Here is a 25,038-nt window from a genome sequence, read left to right as displayed (position 1 = left end):
AAAGCAAAGGAGTTGGGGTTTGCTTTGCCTGTCAGGCCTATGGCACAAGGAGACAGGTTGGGAAAGCAGCGAAATGATTCAGGCATGGCTGGCAGGTCCTGTGCAAGGGACAGAGGCCAAAGCTGGGGTGCAGGGAAGGAGATGGGAGTTCCTGCCTTGCTCCCTGCAGCTGCACCCCCTCAGCCACCCCAGTCCCAGCACTCTCTCCCACACCAGGAGAAGAAACAAAACAAGCATCTCCAGGGAGTGTGTTTGGAAAATACCAGGTTTTATTAGACAGGCTGATGTTCAAGCTGACAGTTTTATCCCAATGCACATGATCACAGGCATCTACAGGGCCTGTGTCCCAGCTCCCTCCCTCCCACAAAGCTCCTGGGCTAAATGTTCACCCCCCAAATGCTGGGGGGTTGGGGCTTCTCAGCAGAATGAAAACATCTCCCTGTTCCCCATTTTTCCACTCCCAGATTCCCAGAGGCCTCCTAAGAAAGCTCAGTGAGAACTGGGCTGGGAGCTGCAATCCTCTTGAGGCTGACAGCCACTTGGATCCGTGGGAGAGGAGGCATCCCAGGGGCGGCATCTCCCTGAGGCAGCACGGAGCTGGGTCAGTGTGTGTCACAGGGAGCAGGGAACAGACCACCAGTGCCATGGCTTTGGGAGGAGATCCCAAATAAACCATATAGAGGGGAAAAGGGCTTTGGCTGTCATGGGGGAGCCCCATCCAGCACACAGGCGCCAAGGCTTTGCACAGGGCGTGCAGGTGCTGCAGGGCAGAGGAAGGGAGGAGAAGAGGCGATGAGGGCTGGAAAATAAAGCAAGATAAAAGGAAACCAGAGAAAGGGTGAGGAGATTGATGGGAGTGGCCTGAGAGCAGAGTAACTGTGCCTTCAAGGTCAATACTCGTTGTGGGACAGGGGCCTTTCCCTGGGTACCCCATGGGCTTTAGGGGGACAGAGGAACAAGGAAAGAGATGGTGCAATACAGTGCTTGCAAACAGAAATGTTTAAAGGCCTTTGCTTTCCGTGACAGTGACACACAGTGTGACAGCAGAACAGCGACAACATCAGCCAGTTTCTGTTGGTGATTCTATTCCATTAGCTCTTAAAAAACCATGCAGACCAGTCCAACAGAGGAGAGTGAACGAGAGATGGAGAAGAAAACCGATGAGCAATGGGATCATGGACAAGAAAGAAGGAACGACAGTGGAGGGGCAGCAGCACTAGGGCAGGTTTGAGACCTCACAATACTCACAAGCACATCCCTTCTCTCCAGCTCTGGCTGCTGCTCTCTGACACTGCTGACCTTCCCTTGCACCTCTGCTCCCTCTGCAGTGCAGGCAAAATCCCTCTTCCTGAATCATGCCCTGCCCTGTGCTTGCACGTAGATTTCCGTCTCAGTTTCATTAGTTCAAATTTCAAGTCCTACCTTGAAGCAGAGGCCAGGAACATTGAAGTCCCTGCATTAGCATCCCCTCAAACTCACCTGGACTCAAGGGGACCTCTTCATTGCAGCACCTGGGGGACATGGAGCTCTCCCAGGCCTCCTGCCATAGCTCACATCCTGTTGCACATGTGGAGATGCCCTTCACACCCTCCCCATCACAACACAGCCTTCCATTCCCAGCTTTTCTTTCTCTCTTTCATTCCTTTTGCCTTTTTCTTGCTTTAGCCAGCACCTCCATGTCCGCTTGCTACTGTAAAAGGTAAGTCCCTTCTCTCCAGAGGCTTCCCGTAGAGCAGCGCTTGCTGTGGGTGTTTGGCAGGAGGAAGGCCTTCCAGTGGATCCTTGGTGGGCTTGAAGGTGCCAGTTTTCCATCCAGGACAACATCCGTCTCCTGGTTGGTTTGGGCTCAGCTTGGCAGACAGTGTTGCTGTCCATGAGGGCCAAGTTTCAAAGTCAGCTGTCCATGGGGAATCTCACCCTGCTCGGGTGCTTCCAAAGAAATACTCCTTCAGGACTGAGCACCGATGCTCAGAGACGAGCCAACAAATGGCTAAAAAGGGAGGAGTTTGGAAAGCAAGCCCCAGAAACCTGCCTGGACTATCCTGGGGAGGACAGATCAGCAGGTGGGCAAAAGGGATGCGACCTTTTTAACTTCACAGCTAATGACCCCCCTTCCTGCCTCCCTCCACAGAGTGCAAAAACACAGAGGGCTGACTGAGAAAAGAGAAACATGGACTTGAACAAAGACAAACTGCCAAACCCTCACCCTCGGAGCCCTGCTGGTCCACAGACAAGACTTTCTAGCATGGGTTTTGAGGTTAATGACACATGTAGGCATGAAGTGCCTTCTTCTGTGCTGGTCCAGGGAAGGAAAACCCGCTCACAATCTCCTTGTGGGGTGCTGGCCCTCCTCCTCCAACACAGCTCAGCCAGTGCTGGCTGCTCCTTTCCACCCCATTTCTTCCTCTTCCATGGACTTGCAAATCCCATCACAGCTGCCCGTCTGGAGCTACAAACGCTCCTGCAAATGCTCCTTCTTAAGTCAAACACCCACATAAAGGCTGCAGAAGATGAACTGAGCTGTCTAGTGAAAACAGAACTCACCAGGTGACCTAGAAGTCTTGGAAATAAAAAGATCAATATTTGCTGAGATTTGTAGCAGGTTTGTGCCTGAAAACAACAGCTGGGACATGGCCTCTCTTTCCTTGACCAGGGCTCCCGGTGATGCCTGGGTTAGTGTGTCTCTGCTCTCCCCTGTGCTGTCACGCTGTGCCCTTGTTCTCACTCCCTCATGGCTTCGGGGATGCAGAGGTTGAAATTCCTCTTCATGCACTCTTGGCACCAGTGGAAAAGCAGCTGCAGTCCTGCCCATGCATTGCTCATACTTACAGCTTAAACATTGCCTTCTACTCGAAAGAACAAAGATAAAATGTCAGGAATTCACAGTTTTTATTCTCTTCCTTATGCCCACCCATCTTCCCCTGCCATCGATGTCAATGACTCAAAGTCCTCATCGTATGGTAGCCTTTGCCAGCGCGGCACTCAAAGGGTTAACAAACCACGGCTTCTTGGACAGATAAGACATAAGCTCATTCACCAGTAGGAACATGTGGACAGTTGGGTTGTGGATCACCTTAGGGTTTCCTGTAGCGATTCTTTGGGGTTTCGCCACAGCCAGTGACGTCGCAGGAGAGGACATTGGGCTTCTTCCCCAAGCCGATGCTTCCCAAGAGATCGGGAAGCTCACGGGTGATGGCCTTCTCGATCTTCTCTAGGAAACACCCTCCCATGTAGGAACACTGCTGAGATAGCAGCTTAAAACTGGTGATGGGGTTGATGCCAAAGAAGTCCTTGTAAGCCTCGCGGTTGGGGAGGTCAAATTTGCTGACATTGGTCTTTGCCAGAATGGACTTAAAGATAAAGAACCTGTCAGGATCTTCCACAATGTCCCTGAACACCAGTTCTCCATCGCTAAAGAAGGTCATTTTGTCCTTGTAGGTCTGTAGATAGCGATCGACCAGCAGGGCGTGGATGCGCACCCGGATGGCGTGCTGGCGGATGAAGGCAATCTTGTTTTCCATCCTGTTCTCAATCACCTGGTTGAGATCTTCCAGGAGCGATATCTCTTCTTTGAGGAACAGGTCTCTGTGGGTATCCGGATGGTAGTCATGGGGCCAGAAGGAGCTGACGTACACCCTGGGCGGCTCTGTGACATTGATGAGAGGAGCCAGGCTCCAGAACAAGGCACCGTAAACTCTCATCAGCTCCTGGGTAGCCAGGCTATCAGCTTTGTTCAGGATGATTCGGATCTGAGACTCGCGGCCCTTCAGCTGACGAAACAGCATCTCCAGCTCCAAGCCCACATCCAGCTTCGTGGGGTCAAAGACAACAAAGATGAGATCGGCTCTGTCAATGAACCACTGGCACACATCGTTGAATGGGTAACCTTGAGGAGAGGAAAGAGGGAAATCCAATGCAGGATGAGTCCCTTCCTCAAGGGATTGATAAACCATGAGCCTGCTGTGCCCCAGTCCCCATTTGGGTTGCATGCGTTGTGAGGCACAGTGGACTTCCCCTGAAGCCTGGAACCTCTTTCTCACATGCTAAAAGCACTTTGGAGCTTCTTGGCAGGAAAAGCCCTTCCTGGGTGTCCGGGCCTGTGACTGCCTGTCTCTCTCACCCTTATCTCCAGACCTTCCTCCTCCCTGATGCTGACCACAGGTTCTTGCTGCTCCTGTGAGCAGATATCAAATCACAGGATCAGAGAATCATTATGGTTGGGAAAGCCCTCTAAGATCATTGAGTCCAATCATTCCCCCAGCACTGCCATGGCCACCAGTAAACCATGTCCCCAAGCGCCACACCCACACATCTTTTAAATCCCCCTAAGGGATGGTGACTCAACCACTGTCCTGGGCAGCCTGTGTCGTGTCAGGACTCTTCTCCATTGTGCTTCAGCCACCTTTGTCACCTCAGAGCATCATGGCATCTTTTTGGGGTCCCTTAGATGAACCCAGTGAACTCCTACCTCTTTCTTGCTGCTTGCGGTTCTCAATGATGCCCGGCGTGTCCACGAAGGTGACTCGCTCCAGCAGTTTGTGGGGGACCTCAATGCCTATCAGTTTCTCTAAGAAGTTCTGCCCAAACTTCTCCAGGGGTGAGAAGGAGCGGGCGCTGTCAGCAGCCATCACGATGCCCTCGATGGTCTTCAGCTTGGGGCCGTGCATGATGACAGTGAACTCGGAGGTGGTGGGTTCTGCCCCTGCGCAGCAATGAGAGGAGCAGCAGAGGCATGAAATCCATGCCAGGCTATGGACACAACAGGGCTGGCCTGAGACTGGGAGGATTGGGAGCGTCGCGTGCTGCTAAAAAGGTGCAGGGGCATGGCAAGCAGCATGAAATTCCTGCCCAGACTTCTTGAGAAGATGTCAGTGGGGTTGTTTTCTGTGGGGACTGGTTTCTCTGGAAGTGGCCTGACTGCACACGGTGTCATGGAGAACCATCTCCTGGGAGCCCTCATTACCACAGCACTGATCTGGCCATGGACATCAGCCCTTAGCTGTGAGATGACATCCGTGGGAGCAGGGTGGAGGGAAGGGGAATGGCTTTTGTCCTGGGAGGGTGAATTAGCTGTCTGCATGTGAGGAGGGAGGGGGAGAAGAGAAAGGTGAGTTGCCCTTTTGACATGACTGCTGCTCATGGGGTTGGGAGTTGTGAGCCCTGTGCTTCAGGATGAGGATGTTGTGGGAGAGATGCTCTCCTCCACCTCTGGAAGGATGGACAGGCTGTGATGGGGAACCTCTCCCTCCACATGGCACCGCAGCCAGGTGGCACCGAGCAGATCCCAACCTCCTGCTGTAATGAGGGCCGGGAATCGCTGACTGCAAGGATGCGGAAATGCAGGTGTCAGCACCCCCTCGGCAAAGCAGTGAGTGTGGTACCTGTGTAGAGCTGGTAGGGAGTGTTGTCCAGCCCCAGGAGGTAGTTTATCATGGAGGATTTGCCGACGCTCCACGGTCCCAGGAATAGCACCATAGGCTTGGAAGTGATCTCCCCATCTGCGGAGAGGGGAAATAACAAGAGGAAGTGAAGGAACAATAGCCGTCGCCGCCACTCAATTAACTCCCGGCTGTAACGAGCATCCCATCTGAGCGGCGCGGTGATGCTGCCGGGGCAACAGCCGCCCTTCGGGGGCCACCAGCCATTCGCCAGCCAAGGCAGCGCCCCGCGGGCTGCGGCAGCGGGACCCCGTGCTCTGCGGCAGAGCCCACCTCGCTGCCTGACCTTCTCCGAGGTTCGGCCCTTTTTACACCACGGAGGACTGGAAGGTCTTTTAAGCCTTGTCTCGGTTTGTTTCTGGTTTAGCCGGGTGAGTTTGGGGCTGGCTGCGGGGTGGGGGTGTGTTGTTTGAAGGCAGCCGCCGCAAAGCACGGGACACGCCAAGGAGGAGGCCATGCGGCTGCCGGGAGGGCAGAGGGAGCTGCCGTGGGTTCGGGAGCACGCTGTGGCACAGGGCTTGGTAAGCGCGGTGCGAGCCTCGAGCCAGCCGCCTGCAAGCCTTTCCAACATGCCCAGGCAGGGACCTACCCCCAGGCTGTGCCTCCCGGCCCTCCGGCCAGCAGGAGGTCACTGCCTGGGTGTGAGCTGCGTGTGAGGCTCCGGCTGGATGTGAGGAGGGCCAACAGCCCCTCTTTGGGCTTGGGGAAAGGCAAGAGGAGAGTGAACTATAGTCCCCATCCTGCATTCTCCAAGTCACACAGTTTTCTCCATGAGGATGGTGACCTGTCCCCATGACATCAGTCCAGGAGCAGAGAAGGCCCTGGACACACGCAGCCAGCACCCCCAGGAGCAATCCCTGCTCAAACAGAGCTCATGCAATCAGCTTGTGCCCACATTGCTCAAATCCCCAGCCCCCAGGACCCCAGGCAGGCAGCCGGTGGAGCCAGAAGATCCCAGGGCCTAATGCCAGCCCTCAAGCTGTGCCCAGGACACAAGGGAGCCTGTGAGTCCAAAACAGGACAAGAATGGAAGTAAAACTGGGTGAGTTCCCACTGGTGAAAACCAACCCCGTCCTATGTTCAGGGTGGGAGAGGGTCCATCCCGTCGCTGTTAGCAGGAGTTCAGCCAGGGGATAGATGGCACCAGAGGAGCTGGGAGCTGCCATCTCAGCTGGAGCAGAGCCTTCCCCCATGGCCCAAGGCAAGGAGATGCCCTGGGCAAGCTGTGCTGCCCTCAGCACCCTCTCTTCCTCCCCATGCCTAAGGCAGAACTATTTTCCACGAGGTAGCTGAGAGCCTCTGGTGCTCCATGGCTGCCACCCACGCAGGAGCCAGCAGCTTTCCAGCAGGCCAGGGATCCATCTCTAAGGTGGGGGAAGCCACAAAGCCCTCACAGGGCTGAGCTCCTGCCCCGAGGGTGCTGGAGGGCACCACATGGCAGCTTCACACTGAACCCATCTGGCGCTGGGAGCGGGAGCTGGGGAGAACATTCCAGCCTCCTCCTGCTGTGTTTGCCCGTCACAGGCTCACCATGTCACCTTTGGGGAAGGGAATGGGCTGGGGACATCTGTCCGTGAGGCAGTGCTGCATCCACACAGCTCAGCCCTCCCTCACAAAGCAGGGCAGCACTTCTGAAGCAGGGGTTGCATGGCTCTTCCTGCACCCCACTCCGTGCCTGGCAGCTGCAGGAATCCAGCCTTATCTTCTCACATGGGACCAAAACAAGTGTTGAAACCTTGGACTCTCATTATTAATCATTCCTCTGCCGCTCTGTCGCCGCTGCTCTGCTCTCTTGCCAGCTTTAATTAGGTTATGGATGGTTGTTATTATTACCATTATCCCTGTGATGTTGTGCCAGAGGTTTGGGGTGTGTCCCTGTGCGCTCTTTCGTAACGCATCCCTGGCCAGGTGTGACTGTGAATGTGGGCACCGGTGAGTTCCGGCTCTGCTGCACATCCCCCTCTCTGCTCCACGGAGCCAAGGTGGGCAGCGACGCGGGCAGCCCCCCTGCCTGGTCACCCACAGCCCCTCGAGCAGCTCTCTGCCCCCCACGGGCCGTGCGGGCACTGCCAGGCACTTGCAACTCCGCGGGAAGAGCGGCAGCTCCAAGGACGTGAGGCCGGGTATGGATTCCCTGCTGCTTGCCCAGAGGCTGGGAGAGAGGGAGCATCTCCCACCTGGGACGGTGCTGGCCTGGCATCTGTCCCTGCTATGTCCCCGTGCCATGTCAGACAGCAGCAATTCGGCTCAGCCGGATGGTCCGGGGAGAGGAAAAGAGCCGGAGCTCGCCGGCGGCCGGGCGGGGATGGCGGCAGCTCCATCACAGCGGCTCTCTCCAGCCACCCTGTGGCTGCTCGCTCCCAGCTCAAGCTCAAACGAGCCTCGAGCTCATCCCTCCGCGGAGCCTGGCTCTGCTTGGGCTGCTCAGCTCCGGGCACAGGAGCAGTTTGGATGCCCAAGTAGTTCTCTTTCCTAGAGCAGTGGCTTTCTGTGAGGTTTTTCCACGTGGCAGTGCCAGACTGGCCTTGATTAGAGGCACTGCTGCTCTGGGGTGGAGAAGAGACAGCTCTGGGGAGAACTTGGAGTCCATTCCAGTTAGAAAAAGAGATCCAAGAGAGCAGGAGAGGGACTTTGGATGGGGGTCTGGAGTGACAAGACACAGGGGAATGGCCTTACACTGAGAGAGGGCAGGGTTACATGGGATTTAGAAAGAAATTTTTCCCTGTGTGGGTGGGCAGGCCCTGGCACAGGGTGCCCAGAGAAGCTGTGGCTGCCCCTGGATCCCTGGAAGTGTCCAAGGCCAGCAACCTGGGATAGTGGAAGGTGTCCTTGCCATGGCAGGGGGTGAAACTGGGTGGGCTTTAAGGTCCTTTTCAACCCAAATCATTCCATGATTGTATGATTAATCCTGGGCAGGGGCTTGTCCCCCCTTGACCTCAAGCCCTGCACAAGTGCCTGGTGTGGCCTCTCCCCCAGAGTGCAAGTCTGCCCTGAGGATACTGAGCAAATCAGAGGACCTAGAAAAACCTCCTTCCTCTCCTGTTTCCAACCGAGCCACAGGCACAAAGGTCTTCTTTGTCCTCAAGCCACCCAGGAAGACTGGAACACCTGGGGAGACTCTCAGCAACACCCAGACTTCTGTCCCAGCCCTGCGCCACAAACACCAGCGGCCACGTGCCCATGGCATGGATCCAACAACCCTGGGAGGGCGCCCCTTGCTCCCAAAGCTTCCAAATCCATGAGTATCCTCACAACACGCGTGCCCACGGAGAGAGGGACAAGCCCACGTGGCTGCAGATGGCCTGCGCCTCCCCCGTGTGCCCCCCGTGCCTGCTCCTACCCCGCAGCACGTGTGCGAGCGCCTGAACCCGAGATGAGATAAGACAGCTATCGGAATATGCTATAAATACACACGGCCCTCTCCAGTGCTGGCACGCTGGCACGGCAGAGAGCCAGGGGCTCTCCAGGCACCGGCAGGGCTCTGCTGGTGCCGTGCAAAGGAGCCTGGTTTGGCAGGGTCTGGCAGCATGGCCGTGGGGCAGGACGGGAGGGACAGGAGATGGGATTTCCCTGCAGGAGCACGGTTCCCGTGGCTGAGCACCGGGCCCAGGGGAAGGGCTGGGTGTTGGCTGGCATTTCTTGGACTGTCTCCCATCTCCTGATCCTCTGGGGGGACCTGGCAGCACACCCTGAGCAGGATAGGTAGGGAGAGGAGCCAGCTCGGGCTTCTGAGGGGGCTGAGGCTGCTGGGCAGGGGCCAGCCCGTGTTACTGGGACAGCTGCTGTGGGATCAAGGGGGCACATTCAGGAAAGTTTCTGCAGATAGGAGACTGAAGGGTGGGAGGAGATCCCCTCTACAGGGTGAGCTGTCAGCTGGGCTCCTCCAGTTCGTGCTGAGGGCGAGAGATCAACCTAAAGTTTCAACACATACAGTCACGGAATTGTTTAGGTTGGAAAAGCCCTTTAAGATCACCAATTCTAAATGCTCCTGCAGCACTGCCAAGGCCACCATGAACTGACATCCCCAAGTGCCATATCCACAGGGCTTTTAAATCCCCCCGAGGCTTAGGAGCTCCACCACTGCCCTCGGCAGCTGTGCCAGGGCCAGACAGCCAAAATATTGGATATTTTCCCAATATCCAATCCAAGCTTCCTCAGGTAAAACCTGAGGCCATTTCTCCTTGTCCTGTCCCCTGTTCCATGGGAGCGGGCTGGGGCCCTACCTGGCTGCACCCTCCTGTCAGGGAGTTGAGAGTGAGAAGATCCCCCCGAGCCTCCTTTGCTCCAGCCTGAGCCCCCATCTCCCTCAGCCGCTCTCCCAGGGCCGCCAGAAACACCTCGGAACCCTGGCCAGAGGAATATGCTGCCTCTCAGTCCCAAGCCAAGAGGGAAAGGTGTCAGAGCCGGGGCGAGGTGAGGATTGCAGGGAAGGACGGGCTGTCGGGACGCACAGACTGGGAGGAGCGCGGGCTCTGGAGGGGCTGGGGACGCTGTCCCGGCGGGGATGGCTCTGCTCGGTGCCTTGGGCCGGGAGCCGGGGAGAGGCGGAGCGCAGCGCAGAGCGGAGGCAGCGCCGGCAGCATGCAGGGAGCGGGCGGCGATACCAACCTGTGGCCGAGGAGCCCAGGGTGCGTCCGGGGTAAGCTGTTAGCCAGGGACACGGGGAGAGAGAAAAGGAACCGTGAGTCCGAGGAGGGATGCGACAGCCCGGGTGTGGTCCAGGACAAGGAGGGAACTGATGGCCACATTCCCAGCAGGGGACAAGGGGTTACAGCCTGGGAGCCACCCGCAGCTCCCAGGGCAAGCGCTGAACCCCTGCGTGCCCTGCAGGGCGGGGATGTGGCTCGAGTGCCCTGCATCCCAATCCCTGCTCTGCGGGGTTGTTGCCTCCCCTGGCATCACCCAGCGGGCGCACGGAGCCCCACAAGCCAGGGTTAGACAGCTACCGACCCAGCAGATGTCCTGACAACCCCAGTGACAGGGTCACCCGGACCCAGCCCCTGTGCCCGGTGATGGCATCTGGGAGGTCATTCCCTACACAGGGACACTTGCTAATTAGCGTGCATCAGTAATTAGGGTCACCGGCATGCACCAGAACCTGGTGTGACCTCACAGCAAGCTTCCTGTGGCTGGACTGGGAGAATCCCTCACCCTCAGCTGGGGATAGTCCCTCCAAGCACAGAGTTGGACCCAGCCAGAGCGTGTCTGCATCCACGTGGGATGGCAGAGCAGAGAGGCGGGAGGGTGGCAGGCAGGGAGGAGGAAATGGCATCTGCCAGGCTTAAGCAGAGGGTGTGTGGGAGCTTTCTGAGATGCACCCTAACAAGTCAGGATTGATGGTGACAGCCACAGCTCCCGCAGGACTCCACAGGAGTTTTCACATGTTGTGGGGAGCTGAGGAACTCTTTGGATTACACTTCAGGAGAGGAGAGGGAGACAAAATGGAAGGCTGCCACGTAATGGAGGGGCAAGGGTGCTTGCCACAGCACCCCTCTATATTGGTTTACACCTCCAAAGGTCACACAGATTCCATGACAGGCCTGCCCCAAAGCTCTCCCAGCTGTCCTGCTCCTCCCAGCCAGCTCTGTGCCCTCCATCCTCCCCCCACCACGGAGAGGGGGCACAGGGGGATCTGGGAGCACCTCCCAGCCTGCAGGGACACCGCTGGTGGAATGAACCCGCTCGGGACTGGGGCACTGTGCAGGGGAAGTGTTGAGATGGCTCCCTGAGCTCCACTGTGTCCTCACCTGCCCTCCAAGGTCAAGAGAGTTCCCTGGGTCAACCCTGTAACTAATGTGCAGGTTTCTCTGATTACATTGCTAATGAGGGACTGGGAAAAGCTGGATCTGTGGGTATGAAAGGCAAACTGCTGAGCTGTAGGTTTCCAGAGGGGGTTGTGTGTGCCAGGGTACGGCTGGGCTGTCAGAGATCATTCAAGAAGTTTGGTGTCTGCAGAAATCTTTTGGAGGGGAAGGTGGCCAGGGTGTCTCACAGCTGAGACAAGGACTGCAGCATCACTGTGCTCTTCCCTGGGGGCCAGGAGGGGGCTGTGGGTGGCCAGCTCCAGGGTGACAGCACCGTGAGGGTGCCCTGTAGGACACAGCAGGGTCCTGGCCTGGGGACTGTCAGCCTGAGGGGTGGCTGTTCCTCACAGTGAGGTGGAACAGACCATGGAGCCTTGAGCTGAGGCCAGGAGGAACACCAGGAGCTGCTGTCCGAGGAGAGTCCTGCTCAGGAGCTGGGTTTGAGGGAAGCTGGGAGAACACCAGGGTTAATGGTTGTTTCCTCAGGAGCTGGGAGGGAGGAAGCCAGCAGGAGCCCGGGGAACACTTGAACACTTGTTTCCTCCCAAAAAGGGAGCAGGGAGGTGGCTGCTTGGCCATGGGATGGATTAAGGGTAGGGTAGGACGTCCCAAGGGCTGGAAACTGAGGCCGGGGGCTGCATCCTCTGGCTGTGAACAGCAAAGTTGGGGTTAGAGCCCACCAGCTTCCCCTGTAACCCCAGACATCCTCCTAAACTGTGCCCCAAGTTGAGCTGACAGCAAACAACACCAATACAGCCCAGAGCAGCTTGGAGAGGAAGCTGGGGTGTTGCCAGGGGACAGGCCAGCAGCCATGGGGTGACAGTCAGGACATGCTGTTGTCACCCTCAGTTACTTTCCCACGGGTAACTTCCCTGTGCTCTACACTGGAGATGGCTGGGTAGGGAGATGTCCAAGCCTGCTTACAGAATGTCTGACCCACACTTTGGAGCTGCAGGGGGGATGCCTGGAAAGCAGGAGTTCTGCTCTGCAGGGATGTGCCCCTGTACATTGCCCAGCTGAGTGCTGGTGGAGCAAGGCCAGCTGTAAAAAAAGATCCCAGTCCTGCCTCTCCAGGAGGGAGGCCATGGCTCCAGGGGAGTGGGCCTGGACACATGGGGAGGAGGCAGAGCTGCAGGACAAGGAGGACAACTTCAGGACCTTGGCAGGAGGCTGACATGGGCACGAAGTCCTGGGACACCGGCAGCAGGGGCTCCAGCATCCCCTGGATACTCAGGAGACATCTGGCCCAGGCTCCTGTGCTGGAATCGATACTCAGAGAAGAATTACTCCAGTGAACAAAGAAGTTGGACTTGGGTTTGAGCCACCTGTGCTTGGAAAATGCGGATCGTTGTGTTTCCTGGGTGACAAGAACTTCCTGTATCTTGTGAGCATCTTGGGACAGGGCTGCACTTTCCTCTTCTGGAGGGACACGTGTGTGATCTGGCTCAGCCCACACCCATGCCAGGGGCCACGGGGACCTGCTCACCCCATCCAACGTGTCTGAGATTGCCAATGGCCGGAAACTCCAACTCTCAGGATGAGTGAAGGCTGTGGAGCTTGAGGGATACCCTGCCCACATGGCTGTGTCCTGTACCCAGCAGGAAGGATGCCAGCTCCAGCCACCCCCAGGGAGCTCATCCCCAGCCTTGAGAGGTCCTGAGCTTCCTTGCCAAGCCCGTTTCATTGGGCCATGATCTCTGCTTGGCAGGGGTACAGGGCATTGATGTTGAGCAGGTGGGAGACCCGAGGCAGGCAGGGCTCAATGCTCAGCCCACACAGATGGCCCTGACAGCAGCTGGGCCGAGGCAGAGGCAGGGATTCCTGCTGCTGGGTTCACTAGGGCATGGCCTCTGAGCCCAGCGTGTTCATGGACTCCCTGGGAAGCCACAAAGGAAGACACGCTATCCAAGGCTGTCCATGGTCTGCCCTCTGTGCTGTTATCTGCATCCCAAGGACCCGGTGGTGCCGGAGACCCCAGTGCCCGTGGCATTACCTGTGATCTCGTGCTGCCTCAGCTCGTTGTATCTGTAGGAGTGTTCCAGGGGCTTGATGGAGGAGTGGTAGATCTTCCTCAGCCGCTGCAATACTCCTGGGGGGCAAAGCATGAGGGCAGGTGAGAGGCAAACCCCACCAGGCTGGCTGAGACCCTCCTGGTCCCTGCAGGTCCTGAGGGTGGCCCAGCCATGGATCCGGGGACTTGGCTTACGGCTGAAATCTTGGTCAAACTGACCCCAGTCACACATTTTGCCCAGAGGGGTTGTGATTGCCCCATTCCTGGAAGCGTCCAAGGCCAGGTTGGACAGGGCTTGGAGCAGCCTGGTCTGTGGAAGGTGTCCTGCTCATGGCAGAGGGGTGGGATGAGGTGGTCTTCACCCTCTGTCCCAACCCAAGCTGTTCTAGGATTTTGATGCGTCTCCCCTGCTAATGTTTCCCACTGGGCGCTGTCCCCATCTGCTCCCAGCAGCTGATGGGAGGAGCAGCCTTGCTAAGTGCTGCTCAGCACTCAACACCCACGATCCCAAAGAGCCCTCCACCACGGTGCCAGGGCCCCCTGGCATGGCCCCTGAGCTGCTTGCTAGAAAAAAGGAGGAGTTTTTTCCACAGTACCTCTTATCACTGCCTTTCCAGCCCAAACTGCCAGCGGGGCCAGCAGAAGCAAACCTTAGGGTAGCAAAACCCGGTATATGATTGGAATATAAATCCCAACCCTTTGTTAGAAGTTGCTCCAGGTTTCTTTGAGCAGGGGTGTGCCTGATTCACCATCTGCATCTTCCAGCCTCTATACCCTCCTAATTCTTGTATGCCCTCGGGAATGTCCTTAAAATACCTAAAATATGTAAACCCAAGAGCAGCCAAAGGGCTGTTATTGAAGATCTGGCGTTACTAGACCTGCAGGAAGCAAGGCTAAAAATCCAAACACAAGAGAAGGCAAATCCTGTCCATGGTCTTAGTGCAGGGCACGCGTGGCCTCCTCACCCGAGACATCATCGGCAGGTTTTTCCTCATTCAGCTTGAGGGTGCTCTCCAAGTGGGACCGGTCGCGCTTGGTCGGCTCGCTGGCATCTTCAACCTCTTCTGGAGGAGAGAACAAGGAGCCCTGTTACTGCTGGAGGGGGGAACCCACACAGGAGCTCACACAAGCCAGGGGGAGGGCACGGGGAGCACGCACACCCCGAGCCTGCGGGCGCGCCGTGCCCACGGCAGCCGCCGTCAGCCTTGGCATGCCGCGTGCTTTCCCTTTAGCACGGGCTCCTGGAGGCTGCCAGGGCCGTGGCTGCCGGGGGAAGCGTCACGGGCAACTGCTTGGCTCCGAGGAGGGGCTGGCTGCTCGTGGGGAATGCGAAGGATGCGCCTGGAAGGGGCTCCCGGGGCTGGGATGTAGCACGATTGGAGCGCGCACGGCAGCTGCTGCCCGGCGGGGCCCTGGTGCTTCCCCCGGCAGCTGCGGCTCCGCGGGGCTCGGCCTCGGCTGCGGGCTCTGTGCTGCTGCCTCTCTGTCTGCCCGCTCCCCCAAAAAGCTCCACGGTGAGCTGGAGACGTGGGTGCCGAGGCTGGGGCTGCCTCCAGCTCCTTGGGGACAGCCCGTCCTGGCTGCCCCGCCTTTGCCAGCGGGGCTGTTCCCTCCCGGTTCTCCCACCGCTGTCTCCATGGGCCCCTGGAGCCCCTGCACAGCGCCCTGTTCCTCATGGCTCCGTGCCAGGCGTGGGGAGCATGAGGCAGCCGCCTCCACTGGGGAAGGCACCCCACTGTCCCCAAAACACGGAGACAGAGGTGTCCTTGCCGTGGAGGTGCTGGCACACCGGGAGCTTCCAAGGGCGTTTTGATAAGGGTAGCTGGGTTGGATGTTAGCAGGGGTTTGGGGACACCAGGATCAAGCAGGGCACCACTAAGCCCAGAGACTGTTGAGAATCTGCTGGGTGTTGGGCTGAGGAAGGCCTTTTGACTTGCCAAGTGAAGACACGGAGACCAAACTGGGTTTGCCTTTTGGGAAAAAAATGGGAGGCTTTTTGAGCTGGGACGTTACAGATGAAAACAACAAAAACACTGATCTAGGGTCCAAAGGTCACTGCCCAACCTGTGGGCCAAAGTCTACAAATAGTTCTAGGAAATCATGGTGGAGGGTGTCCCTTTCCCCTAGTTAGCCTTTCACTGATTGAGCGGGGCCGGTGCCTCAGCAGCTCATTGGCCTGGGTTAGTTCTTCACACCTTCCCTATGAGCCAAGAACTGGTGGAGAGGAGCCCCACAATCCCGGGAGCCCCACCAACCTAGGAGCATCCTGCCCCTGCACAAGCCAAGGGCCCGGAGGACTCTGCAGGTTGTGGATAAAGAGTCTTTAAGAGATCTGCGAGTGCTGAATGGTTAAAAATGTTATCCATGTCCACACCCCTGAGGAGAAATCATGGACTTGGAGTGGAGAGAGGGGAGCACCAGTCAGTTTTGGCACCACTGCGATGAGTGCATCCTGCTGCGGCCTCGCTGCCCACGGCCGAGCGCTGTTAGGGGCGGGCGGGGAAGCACAAGCGTTAGGAGAGGGCCATGCACTAGGCGAGGTTTAACGTGCCAAGCTCAGCTCCGCCGGGTTGATGGGAGGTCACTTGCTGCTACAGCACACCCGCAAGAAAAGACTCCAACCTATCTGGCTGTGCCGGGGCTCGGCGGCAGCAGGGGAGGTGCTGGGGACCTCTGTTCCTGCCAGTGGGGTCTTCTCTGCGGGGGGGTCTGCTGCTGCTGGAGGGTCTTCCGCTGCTGTTGGTGGGTCTTCTGTTACTGCTGGATCTTCTTTTGCTGGTGGATCTTCCACCATTGGTGAGTTTTCCACTGCTGTTGGTGGGTGTTCTGCTGGTGGTGGGTCTTCTGCTGCATCCCCACAGGGTGGGTGATGGCAGCTGGCAGGGCCGCCCTTGGCTTCTCCTGTGCCAGCAGCTGCTGGTTTGCTGTGGCTCTTTGTGTTGGAAGTGCCGGCTGTTTCCTTGTCATTCTCTTCAGCTTCATTCTCTGGCCCGTCACCATCTTCGTCAGACTCTTTCTCCTCCTCGGACTCTTCCTCTTCAGACTCTTCCTCGCCTCCATCTGCCTCAGACTCCTCATGTTCATCCTCCTCGGACTCTCCTTGCTCGTCGTCTTCCTCTGAGCTCTGCTCGTCCCTTTCCCCCTCTCCCTCGGGAGCAGGTGCTGCTCTTGGCTCCTCTCTTTGCTCTTCCCCTGGCTGCCTTTCCTCCTCAGAGCCTCCTTTCTCTGTGCCGGGCTCCTCATCCTCCCGGGCACGGGTATCACCTTCTGTACCAGGCCCACGGTTCCCTCCATGATGAGCTGCCACGGAATCCTCCCCCGAGCTCTGCTCTTCCTGGCCCTGCTCTTTGCTGCTCTCCTCTGCCCGGCTGTCCCCTGGCCTCAGGCCACCCGTCGTCTCTTTCTCCCCCTCTCCATGTCCCTCCTCAGTGACGCCGGGCAAGGAGGCCCTGGCACTGTCTTGTTCCTCCTCGGGGCTTCCATCGGCCGCCTCCTCCTGCAGCTGGGGCTCGGTGGCTGGCGGGGGGCTCCGGGCAGCCCCATCCCCGTGGCCCGTGCCGGGGGCGCGCGGCTCTAAACGATGAGAACAGCTCGGTCAGTCCCACCCGTGCGGCCACCGGGGCACCCGCCAGCGCCCGGAGGGACGAGCCGCGGCCGGTACCAAGAGGTTTAAACTCTTCCCTAAGCCTTCTCCAGCTCCAGCTCCAGCTCAATTTTCTGTCCCTGTTGCAAGAAGTTGGGTGCAAAGATGTGTTTGTGGGGGGCGAAGCGGAGCTGGCAGGGGCTCTATGGCTCCACCGGCCCTGGCTGCCTGGCACTGGGGCTGCTGCCCGCCCCGAAGCGCTGCAGGAAGGCGGCAAAGCTGCCCTAAAATCGGGGAAGAGAGTAAAACGGCAAATTTTGAGGGGCTGTGGCACTTGGCAGGTTAAAAGGGTCCTTCCCCAGCCCTGATTTGAAAAAGCATCACACCAGCCAAGGTGGGAGGTGAAGTGAGGGGGAGGAGGGGGAGGAAGGGGCTTCCTGGCATGAGGGGCTGCCCAGCACGGGGTCCTGCCTTCCACAGGCGGGGCCTAACCCTGGCCACGGGGCTCGGGAGCTATTTATTGCGAGTGTCCCTTCACTAGGAAAGCACGCGCCGCGCCGTGCGGCTGCTGGGGACACAATGAGTGCGTTCTGTGGCCCAGGAGAATCCATCCCTATTTTCCATAGGCTCCAACTGCAATTTAACATCAGTCAGCGGGTGCCAAAAATAAAAGATCACGGCTATACTGTCTCCGTTACAAACAGTTGCTGCTAGTCTAAATAATCCCCCCCAAACGTCTCCTGCCAGGGGAGCGTTTCAGAGGAAAAAAATTCCTTTGTACTCCAGCTGGCAAGCAGAAAAAAAAGGCCACCTCCACCCAGGCTGCGGGAGGAGAGCGGGCACGGCCGTGCCTGCGCAGGAGCCACGGGGCTGTGCCCAGCAGGACCTTGGCAAAGCTGGGCCTCCCTGGGCTTGGCCACAGGGCCTGTGGTGGCCGGGCACAGGAGGAGCTGGGCTGGGCTCAGCGTGGTGCCAGCCCCACACCCCTCAGCCCAGTTTGCCGTGTCCCAGTGGGGCTGGTGGGGCTGTGAGCCGGGGCCAGGCTGCATTGGGAGGCTCGTGCCATGCCAGCAGCAGGCACGGGGAAGGACGGGCTGCTCCCCAGCCTGCCCTCGTTCCCAGTGGCTCTTGGTTCCCGGGCACAGCAGAGCTGCAGGCGCTGTCACAGCTCCTCACCCTGCCCAGGCCGGCTGCACAGGGCACCCTTGCTCTGCCCTCGCTGCCCTCCCTGGCACACGGCTCACAGGTGCCTCCAGGTGCCCAGTTCAGCTCCCAGATGGAAGGAGATAGTGGTGGGCAACTGCCACCCCTCTCCCTTCCACCCCTCAGGTCACCTTCCTGCAAGACCCCTGGGACCCTGCAGGAGCCTCCTGAATGGGAATATCCATATTTGACCTGCAAAGCCCTCAGTGGCTGGGACCAACATGGCCTGGTCCTGGTGGCCTGGGAACTAGCCTGAGTCAGCAGAGACTCCCCTCAACTGATGGGAGCAGAGATATTCTCAGTTTGGCCCCAAAATAGCTGGGGACCGGGAGGGCTGGGAGAGGAGTGAGGGTCAAAGCAGAGCAGGAGGGCAGGACCAGGCAGAGGAGCCCCTGAGAGTCCCCAGGGCACTGTCTGGGGTCTGTGTGCCCCCTCTGACCAGAGGGGACATCACCCACCACGGCCAGGCACAACAGCAATGCCAGCAATGCCCACCTCGAGCCATCCCTCGAGGAAAAAGGGAAACATCCCCCAGGGGCTCAGATGGGGATGTCCCTGCCTGCGTGCTGGTCACGGGCTTCATTTCCTGTGACCTTCAAGGTCTCACATAAAGTCCCCGTCCCCTCTCCACCTCCTTCTCCCTGTTTCCCCTACATGGTCTCCCGATCCACGGCGAATTGTGCTGACCTGCACACGGCCGGCCGATGAGCGCGAAATGGGCCGAAGGTTACGGGCTTAACACCCTCCGGAGGCTAAAAATACGGCGCGGCAACTGTACGGGGCACCGGGAGGAGCAGCCCCGGCGCAGCCCCGCGGCCGCTGGCCCCAGCCCCTCGCCCCGCTGCCAGCAAAGGCTGACGTCCGCACCTGGGGGCCCCCGTGGGCTCCGGGAGGGGACAGCCACGGTGTAAGGTGACACCGGGGCTCCCCGTGTTCGCACCTTGCATTGTGCCAAGCAGAACGGTGGCGTCGGGGAGGAGACCTCGCCCTTTTCCCCTCGGGGTCCTGACCTCCCTGCCCCTGCCACCCCTTTCTCGTGCTGGGACTTTTAAGAGCTGCCAGGGGACGCTTTTTCAGGCGGTGACGGCGGGGGTGGAGACCCCACGGCGCGGTTCTGGGTGCCACGGGACGCCGTGGCTGGTTTGCACCCGGGAACATCGCGGCGTCCCCTCCATCCCTGCGCGGGGACCCAGAGAACAGCGACGACGGCAGAACGGCTCCTCCAGGAGGGCGGTGAGAAGGGACAGATGGGCACAGGTGGTCCTGGAGGGACACTCTCCCCCTCCGGCAGAAATCGGAGCCCTGAGCGTGGGGCCGGGGATGGCAGGGCTGCGGGGATGGCTTTTCACACGCCCCCTTCCCCTGCCCAGATCCCAATCCCCGCTTCCCTGGGGGTATTAACCACTGGCTCCTGCAAGTCCTGTGCTCCCCGTGTCCTTCCAGGGGGGTCTTGGATATTTGTATGCCAGATATCCAACCCTGCCTTTATTCGGGCAAAGCCCTTTAAACCTCATGGAAACTGACTGGACACAAAGAAGCTGTCGGGGAGTTCCTGGGATTTTCCCGCTGGACCTGCTGCAGACCCCGCCTGTCCTGTGAGACCCCTTTTCGTGGGGATGTCCCTTCCCTCCAGGCTCTGTGGGCCCCATGGCCCTCGCTCAGGGCTGTCCCCCCAGTGCTCCTGCAGCTCGTGGCCCTGCCAGCCCAGGACTCAGAGCAGGGGGAGCCCGGCTCCAGCTCCAGTTTGGGGTCAGCTGGGCCAACACCTTCAGAGGGAAATGTCCCACAAGGTTCAAGCAGCCCAGAGGACACGAGCACATGGATGGGGCAGGGTCTCCAGACCCTTGTGTTCCTCAAAACCCAGGATCCCCAGACACATCATCACGTCCCAGAAGCTCCATGATCCCAAAGCACCCACATAAAGCAAATATATTCCTGGTTTTCAATGCAGAGGGAGGTCTAGGAAACAGTTTTATCAAACCAACTTGGCCTCATTTGTACAGAAAATTTTAAGTTTAGTTTTAAAAGCTATGAAGTGATTTGATTTCTAGAAATGGGTGGATAGAACCATATGATACTTCTATTAATATATGGTAAAGAAACCTCACCAGGATCTACCAAAGGGATTAAAACCAGGCCTGGAGCTTTTTAAATAGTGATGAAAATAGGGAATCACTGCTGCAGGGTGTTTCTTCCACTGTCTCCCCACCCTCAGGGTACGTAAGGAACCCTGACTTGCAGAAGACACGAAGATGAGGAAGGTGGGAGATGAAGCACCTGCTGCTTCCTGGCTGAGGAGATCTGGGTCCGTCAGTGAGCAGATGGCCAGGAAACGTCAGGTATTTTGGCACAGGCGGATGTCACACTGTACATCGAGGAACATCCACCTGCAGTGTCCCCTGCAGCTTGGGGGAATCCCTTGGGGGACCCGAGGGACATGCTGTGGCATGGCTGGAGCTGGAAGAGCCCCTTCTTCCAGAGCAAGGATGTCCAAGAGGTCCCACTGTCCCCTGGCCCCCAGCCATGGAAGGCTTCACCAACCCACCCCAGGGATGTCTCCTGAGGGACATCCTCTGTTCATTCAGGGCAAGACTTCCCGGCTCCCCATCCCTCCTCGGGTCACCCCAAGCATTCCTGGTCACCCAGTCACCCCTTGGACTTGCCAGCCTGGATTCTGACGCCCAATGTCCCACAAGATCCTCAGATGCGTGGGACTGTGGGGGCAGAGCCTGCCTGAGCGGGGGGACCCGGCCCCGGGGTCAGGGCTGGCAGCACTGCGGACACAGCACACGGACAGGGCCACACGGCTCCCGGCCCTTCTCCAGTGTCCCCGGGGCTGTGTGACCCCACGGGCTGAGCCACGTGCCCGGCTGGCACTGCCAACACCCCATCCAGGCTTGGGGTGCCTGTCCAGAGCCCCCCCTGCCCCTCCTGCAGCTCCCCCCCGGCACAGGAGCTCACGGCTCCCTCCAGCTGTCACTTACAAGGGAAATGTCCCCCCGGGGCTGGAAATAGCTCAGTGGAGCCCTGCACGGCCCCGGGGCTGCTGCTATTCCTGCAGAACTCAGGGGACAGGCAACTTCAGACGTGATCTGGTCACCCTGACCCAATGGCCGGGCTGGGATTTCACCAGCTCGGCGAGTGGGACGCGGTGGGAACACGGGAAGAGTCGTCCTTGGGCATGGCAGAGCCCTCCCAGCCTGGAGCCAGCCCACAGAGACCTGCTGGCACCTCTGTGCCACCGGGGCCATGCACAGATGAGGTCTCCTGGCCCTCCTGCCCAGCTGGATGTCACCTACACGCCGGGACAAGGATGGCTGATGGAGAGGGAGTTGCAGCAGGGCCAACCTGCCCAGCATCTGCCTTGCTTCCCTCAGCCAACACCTTGGGAGTAAGAAGGGGCACGCAGGGACCAGGGCCTCCTTGGGATGGGGCACCAGGGGTGTGACAGGGATGTAGGTGGCACAAGCACCCAACGCACCCGAGGCCCCTTGTCTCACGCACACCCAATGGCAGTGGTGCCGTGGTTGTGCTGGTGCTGGAGGGTGGAACAGGTCCAGGGACACAGGGACACAGAGGTCCCCACCTCTGGGGAGGCTGGTTACCGTGGGGACCATTGGCCTGGGATGGTCAGGGTGCTGTGCCCAGGGCCCTGGGCCCACACAAGGTGTCACTGCAGACTCCCACTGTCCCTGTCCCGCTCCCAAGATGTTCTGACCTGGGAGGTGGAGCCCACCCTGAAGGGACACATTCCAAAGTGACACACCCTGTGTGAAGGGGGACACCCCAAGATGCCAGGAGAACCTGGTGATGGAGCTCATCCTGAGGTGCCACCTTCCAGGACAAGGACACGCAGAAGCCGAGGCTGGCACAGACCCCTCCCAGTGACAGCAGGAGGGGTCTGTGCCAGCCCTGCAGCACCCTGCAGAAGGACACCGCTGTGCCTGGGCTTCCCCAGGTCCTCTCTCAGCTCAGAGGCGGTGATGGCATGGCCTGGAATTGCCCTCCCACTCAAATCCATGATGACTGCAGGGCCAAGGGATCCCCGGGGCACTGTGCTGAGCATGTCTGGGCACTGCCCTGCCAGCATCCTCGTGGCCCACTGCTGGTGGCCACGGGGGTCACCCAGCCTGGAAGGGATGACTGGGCTCTGCCTGAGGTGTGAGTGTGTTCCCCTGAGCAGGAGCGGGTGGAGTATCGGGTGAATGCCCTCTCCATGAGCCACTGCCCAGCCCCACGGCGGGCGCTGGTCCCCTCCCCAGGGAGCTTTGCCAGCCCCGGCCACGTGTGCAGTGAGCTGCCTCGGCAGGGGCTGCAGGAGCTCAGGCACAGGGCAATTCCCAGCCCCTGGAATGGTGGCAGGGTCCTGGCAGCCCCAGGTGCCACTGAACCCAAAGGACCATGCCTCGCCATGATGTTCCAGTGAAGCCCCTGGCTCTCCACAGGACTTTCACCCCTTCTCTTCCCACAGGCACCTGCAGCCCCACAGCCCCGTGGGATCCCCACAGACCCAGCAGGGGTTGAGTGAGAAAACAAGTCCCAAAAATGGAAAAAACACCCCCTCCAAGCCACTTCCTGCACCCCAAAGGAGCCGTGTCTGAGAGTTCAGCTTGGCACCCAAGGAAAAGCAAAACTCATCCTGCAGATCCCACTGGTCTCTGAGGAGCAGAAGCATGGGCAGGAGGCATGCCACTGCTTGGAGCTTTTTTGGAAACTTACGGTACTGGGGTGAAATGCGTGACCCTCAATAAACAGGTGGGGACTTGGGGCACCCCTCAGAGCCCCATGTGCCTCCTGGCCCCAGAGCCTCCTCTGAGATGGGGGATCCCGGTGCTGCGCCGCGCCAGCCTCAGCCAAACCCAGACGTGGACTGGCGGTCATACACCACGGAGACGAGCTTCTGCCGTCCCGCAAGGCCACCAGCCCCGCTCGGAGCTTCTGCCGTCCCGCAAGGCCACCAGCCCCGCTCGGAGCTTCTGCCGTCCCGCAAGGCCACCAGCCCCGCTCGGAGCGGCACCGGCCGCCAGCCGTGCCCGCAGAACACCTTCCCAACCCCTTCCACAGTCCGCAGCCGCAGCCGCACGGAGGTCACCCCACCTCTGTGGGGGTGTGTCGCGGGTCCCCAAACCCATTCATTCCCGAGAACGGCCCAAGATGCCCTTAAAAGGCCAAAACTCGGCGGGGCCGGGGGTGCCGGGCGCTGGCAGCTGCGGGTGCCCGCGCGGGGCCGCGGCGGAGCGGGGCGGGGGGGCGGCGGCCGGGGGGGCTGCCGGGCCACAGTGTCCCCTTACACGGCTGTTTCCATACTTAGCCGCCCCCCTCCCGGCCGCGCGGCCGCCGGAGTCCGGCCAGGCGCAGAACCGGCCCAAATTAACTCAAGGGCAAGCAAGGGTACCGGCGATGCCGCCCCGGGGACACCCGGCCGGGCGGCGGGGCGCGAAGCGCGGATGGGGCAGCTCCGGGAGGGGGATCCGGGGTCCTCAGAGATCCCCGGCGCCCCGGCAGCCCCGGCTCACGGTCCAAAATCGAGCCACCACGGCAGCCACAGGTGACACTGCCCCAAGGCATGTCAGCGGCGGCACGGCCCCTGCGCCCCAAGTGACTCCGCAAGAGGGACCCCAATCTGCACCTGCCGCCGTCCCCTCCTGTCCGCAGCCCCCCAACACGTTTCCCTGCACATTTTGGGGTGACTCTGCAGCCTCGGGAAAGCTGTTGGGGAGCCCGGACCGCCGTACCCCGGCCACCCTGTCCTGCTCCAAGGGTGGGCTCACTGGGCACCCCGGAGCCTCTCCTGTGCTCTCAGTCCCACAGGAGCCCACGGTTCCATCTGCAGCCCTGCAGGGCCCCCACAGACACCCACAGACCGACAGGTACCTGCAGCCCTACGGGCACCCCGAGTCCCAAAGGTGCTCACAGCCCACAGGCACCCGTGGCCCCACAGGCACCCCCTCTGGGTACCCACAGCCCCATAGGCGCCTGCTGCCCCATAGACACGCACGGGCACCCGCAGCCCTACAGGGACCCCACAGCCCCTTGGGGTTCCCACAGCCCTGTAGGACCCCCCAGCCCTATGGAGACACCCAGCTCTGTGGGGACCCCCAGCCCCGCGGGGATCCCATAAACCTGGGCGCCCCCAGAGACGCCCACGGTCCCGCAGAGTCCCCCCAGCCCCAAGGGCACCCCCAGCCCCGTGGGGACCCCACAGCCCCGCCAGCAGCCACAGCCCTCGGGCACCCCCAGCCCCCCGGGGTGCCCCCAACCCCCGGGAGCCCCGGCCCGGCGTGTGGCCGTACCTGCGGTGCCGAGGAGCAGGAGCGAGGCCACGCAGCAGCAGAGCAGGTTGAGGCCCTTCATGGTGGCTGCCAGGAGCTCCCTGCCGCTCGCTGCCTCTATTTATACGGCGTCGGCGCGGGGCAGGGCAGGCAGCGCAGGCAGCTGCCCGCACAGATGCTGCTGCTGCTGCTGCCGCTCTTCCCCTCCCGGGGGCCCTGGGGATGGGGACGGAGATGGGACACGGCGACAGCGCTGGGAATGGCTCGCGTCAGGGACGCGAGGGCACCGGGCACCTCCGGGCGCGGGGGCGCTGGGCTGGCACTGCTCATTGCGGGGTCACGGCCCCCGTGCCAGCGATAGGAGAAATGGGGCCTCTCTGCCTTAATCGAATGAATTCGTGCAGGGCTCCTCGGGACAGAGTCCTGCCGCTGTGGGGTAGTGGGGGGCCCCGGGCTGCCTCAGCTCCTGCAGCTCCTTTTGGGCTGGAGCAGGACAGGGAGACAGGGACAGGGAGAGCTGAGCGTCACCGCGCTGCAGCGTCCTCCTCTGTCCCCAAAGGTGGATGTCCCCACGCATCGCGTCCTGGCTGATCCGATGTCCCCTCCAGCCACCACGGGTCACTAACCCCAGGTAATGCCGTACCCCCCAAAGGAAACGGGGCCATGGTCCTTCCACCCTGAGGGTGTCCCCACTGTCACTGCACTGGCAGCGTGGCGCAGGGCACAA

The 25,038-nt window shown here is 60.0% G+C and overlaps 1 protein-coding gene across 4 annotated transcripts; it reads right to left on the bottom strand.

Moving 5' to 3' along the window:
* Positions 1–268: 268 nt before the first annotated feature.
* Positions 269–24,493, bottom strand: SRL (sarcalumenin). 4 transcript variants are annotated; one of them, XM_040078983.2, is made up of 8 exons: positions 24,333–24,493; positions 15,876–16,826; positions 14,219–14,317; positions 13,236–13,331; positions 10,047–10,082; positions 5,382–5,498; positions 4,469–4,702; positions 269–3,886 (listed from the first exon to the last, which is right to left on the bottom strand). In XM_040078983.2, the coding sequence occupies exons 1-8, from the start codon at positions 24,391–24,393 to the stop codon at positions 3,075–3,077; spliced, it is 2,406 nt and encodes an 801-aa protein (XP_039934917.1). In that variant the 5' UTR covers positions 24,394–24,493; the 3' UTR covers positions 269–3,074. The 4 variants fall into 4 exon arrangements, with proteins under 4 accessions (XP_039934917.1, XP_039934918.1, XP_058278560.1 ...); XM_040078984.2 differs by lacking the exon at positions 10,047–10,082; XM_058422577.1 differs by lacking the exon at positions 15,876–16,826 and having other exon boundaries at positions 24,333–24,465.
* Between the last annotated feature and the right edge of the window lie 545 nt (positions 24,494–25,038).

Source organism: Hirundo rustica, chromosome 15 (genome assembly GCF_015227805.2).
Source record: "Hirundo rustica isolate bHirRus1 chromosome 15, bHirRus1.pri.v3, whole genome shotgun sequence".
Lineage (NCBI taxonomy): Eukaryota > Metazoa > Chordata > Aves > Passeriformes > Hirundinidae > Hirundo > Hirundo rustica.
This window is presented reverse-complemented; position numbering and strand designations above follow the sequence as displayed.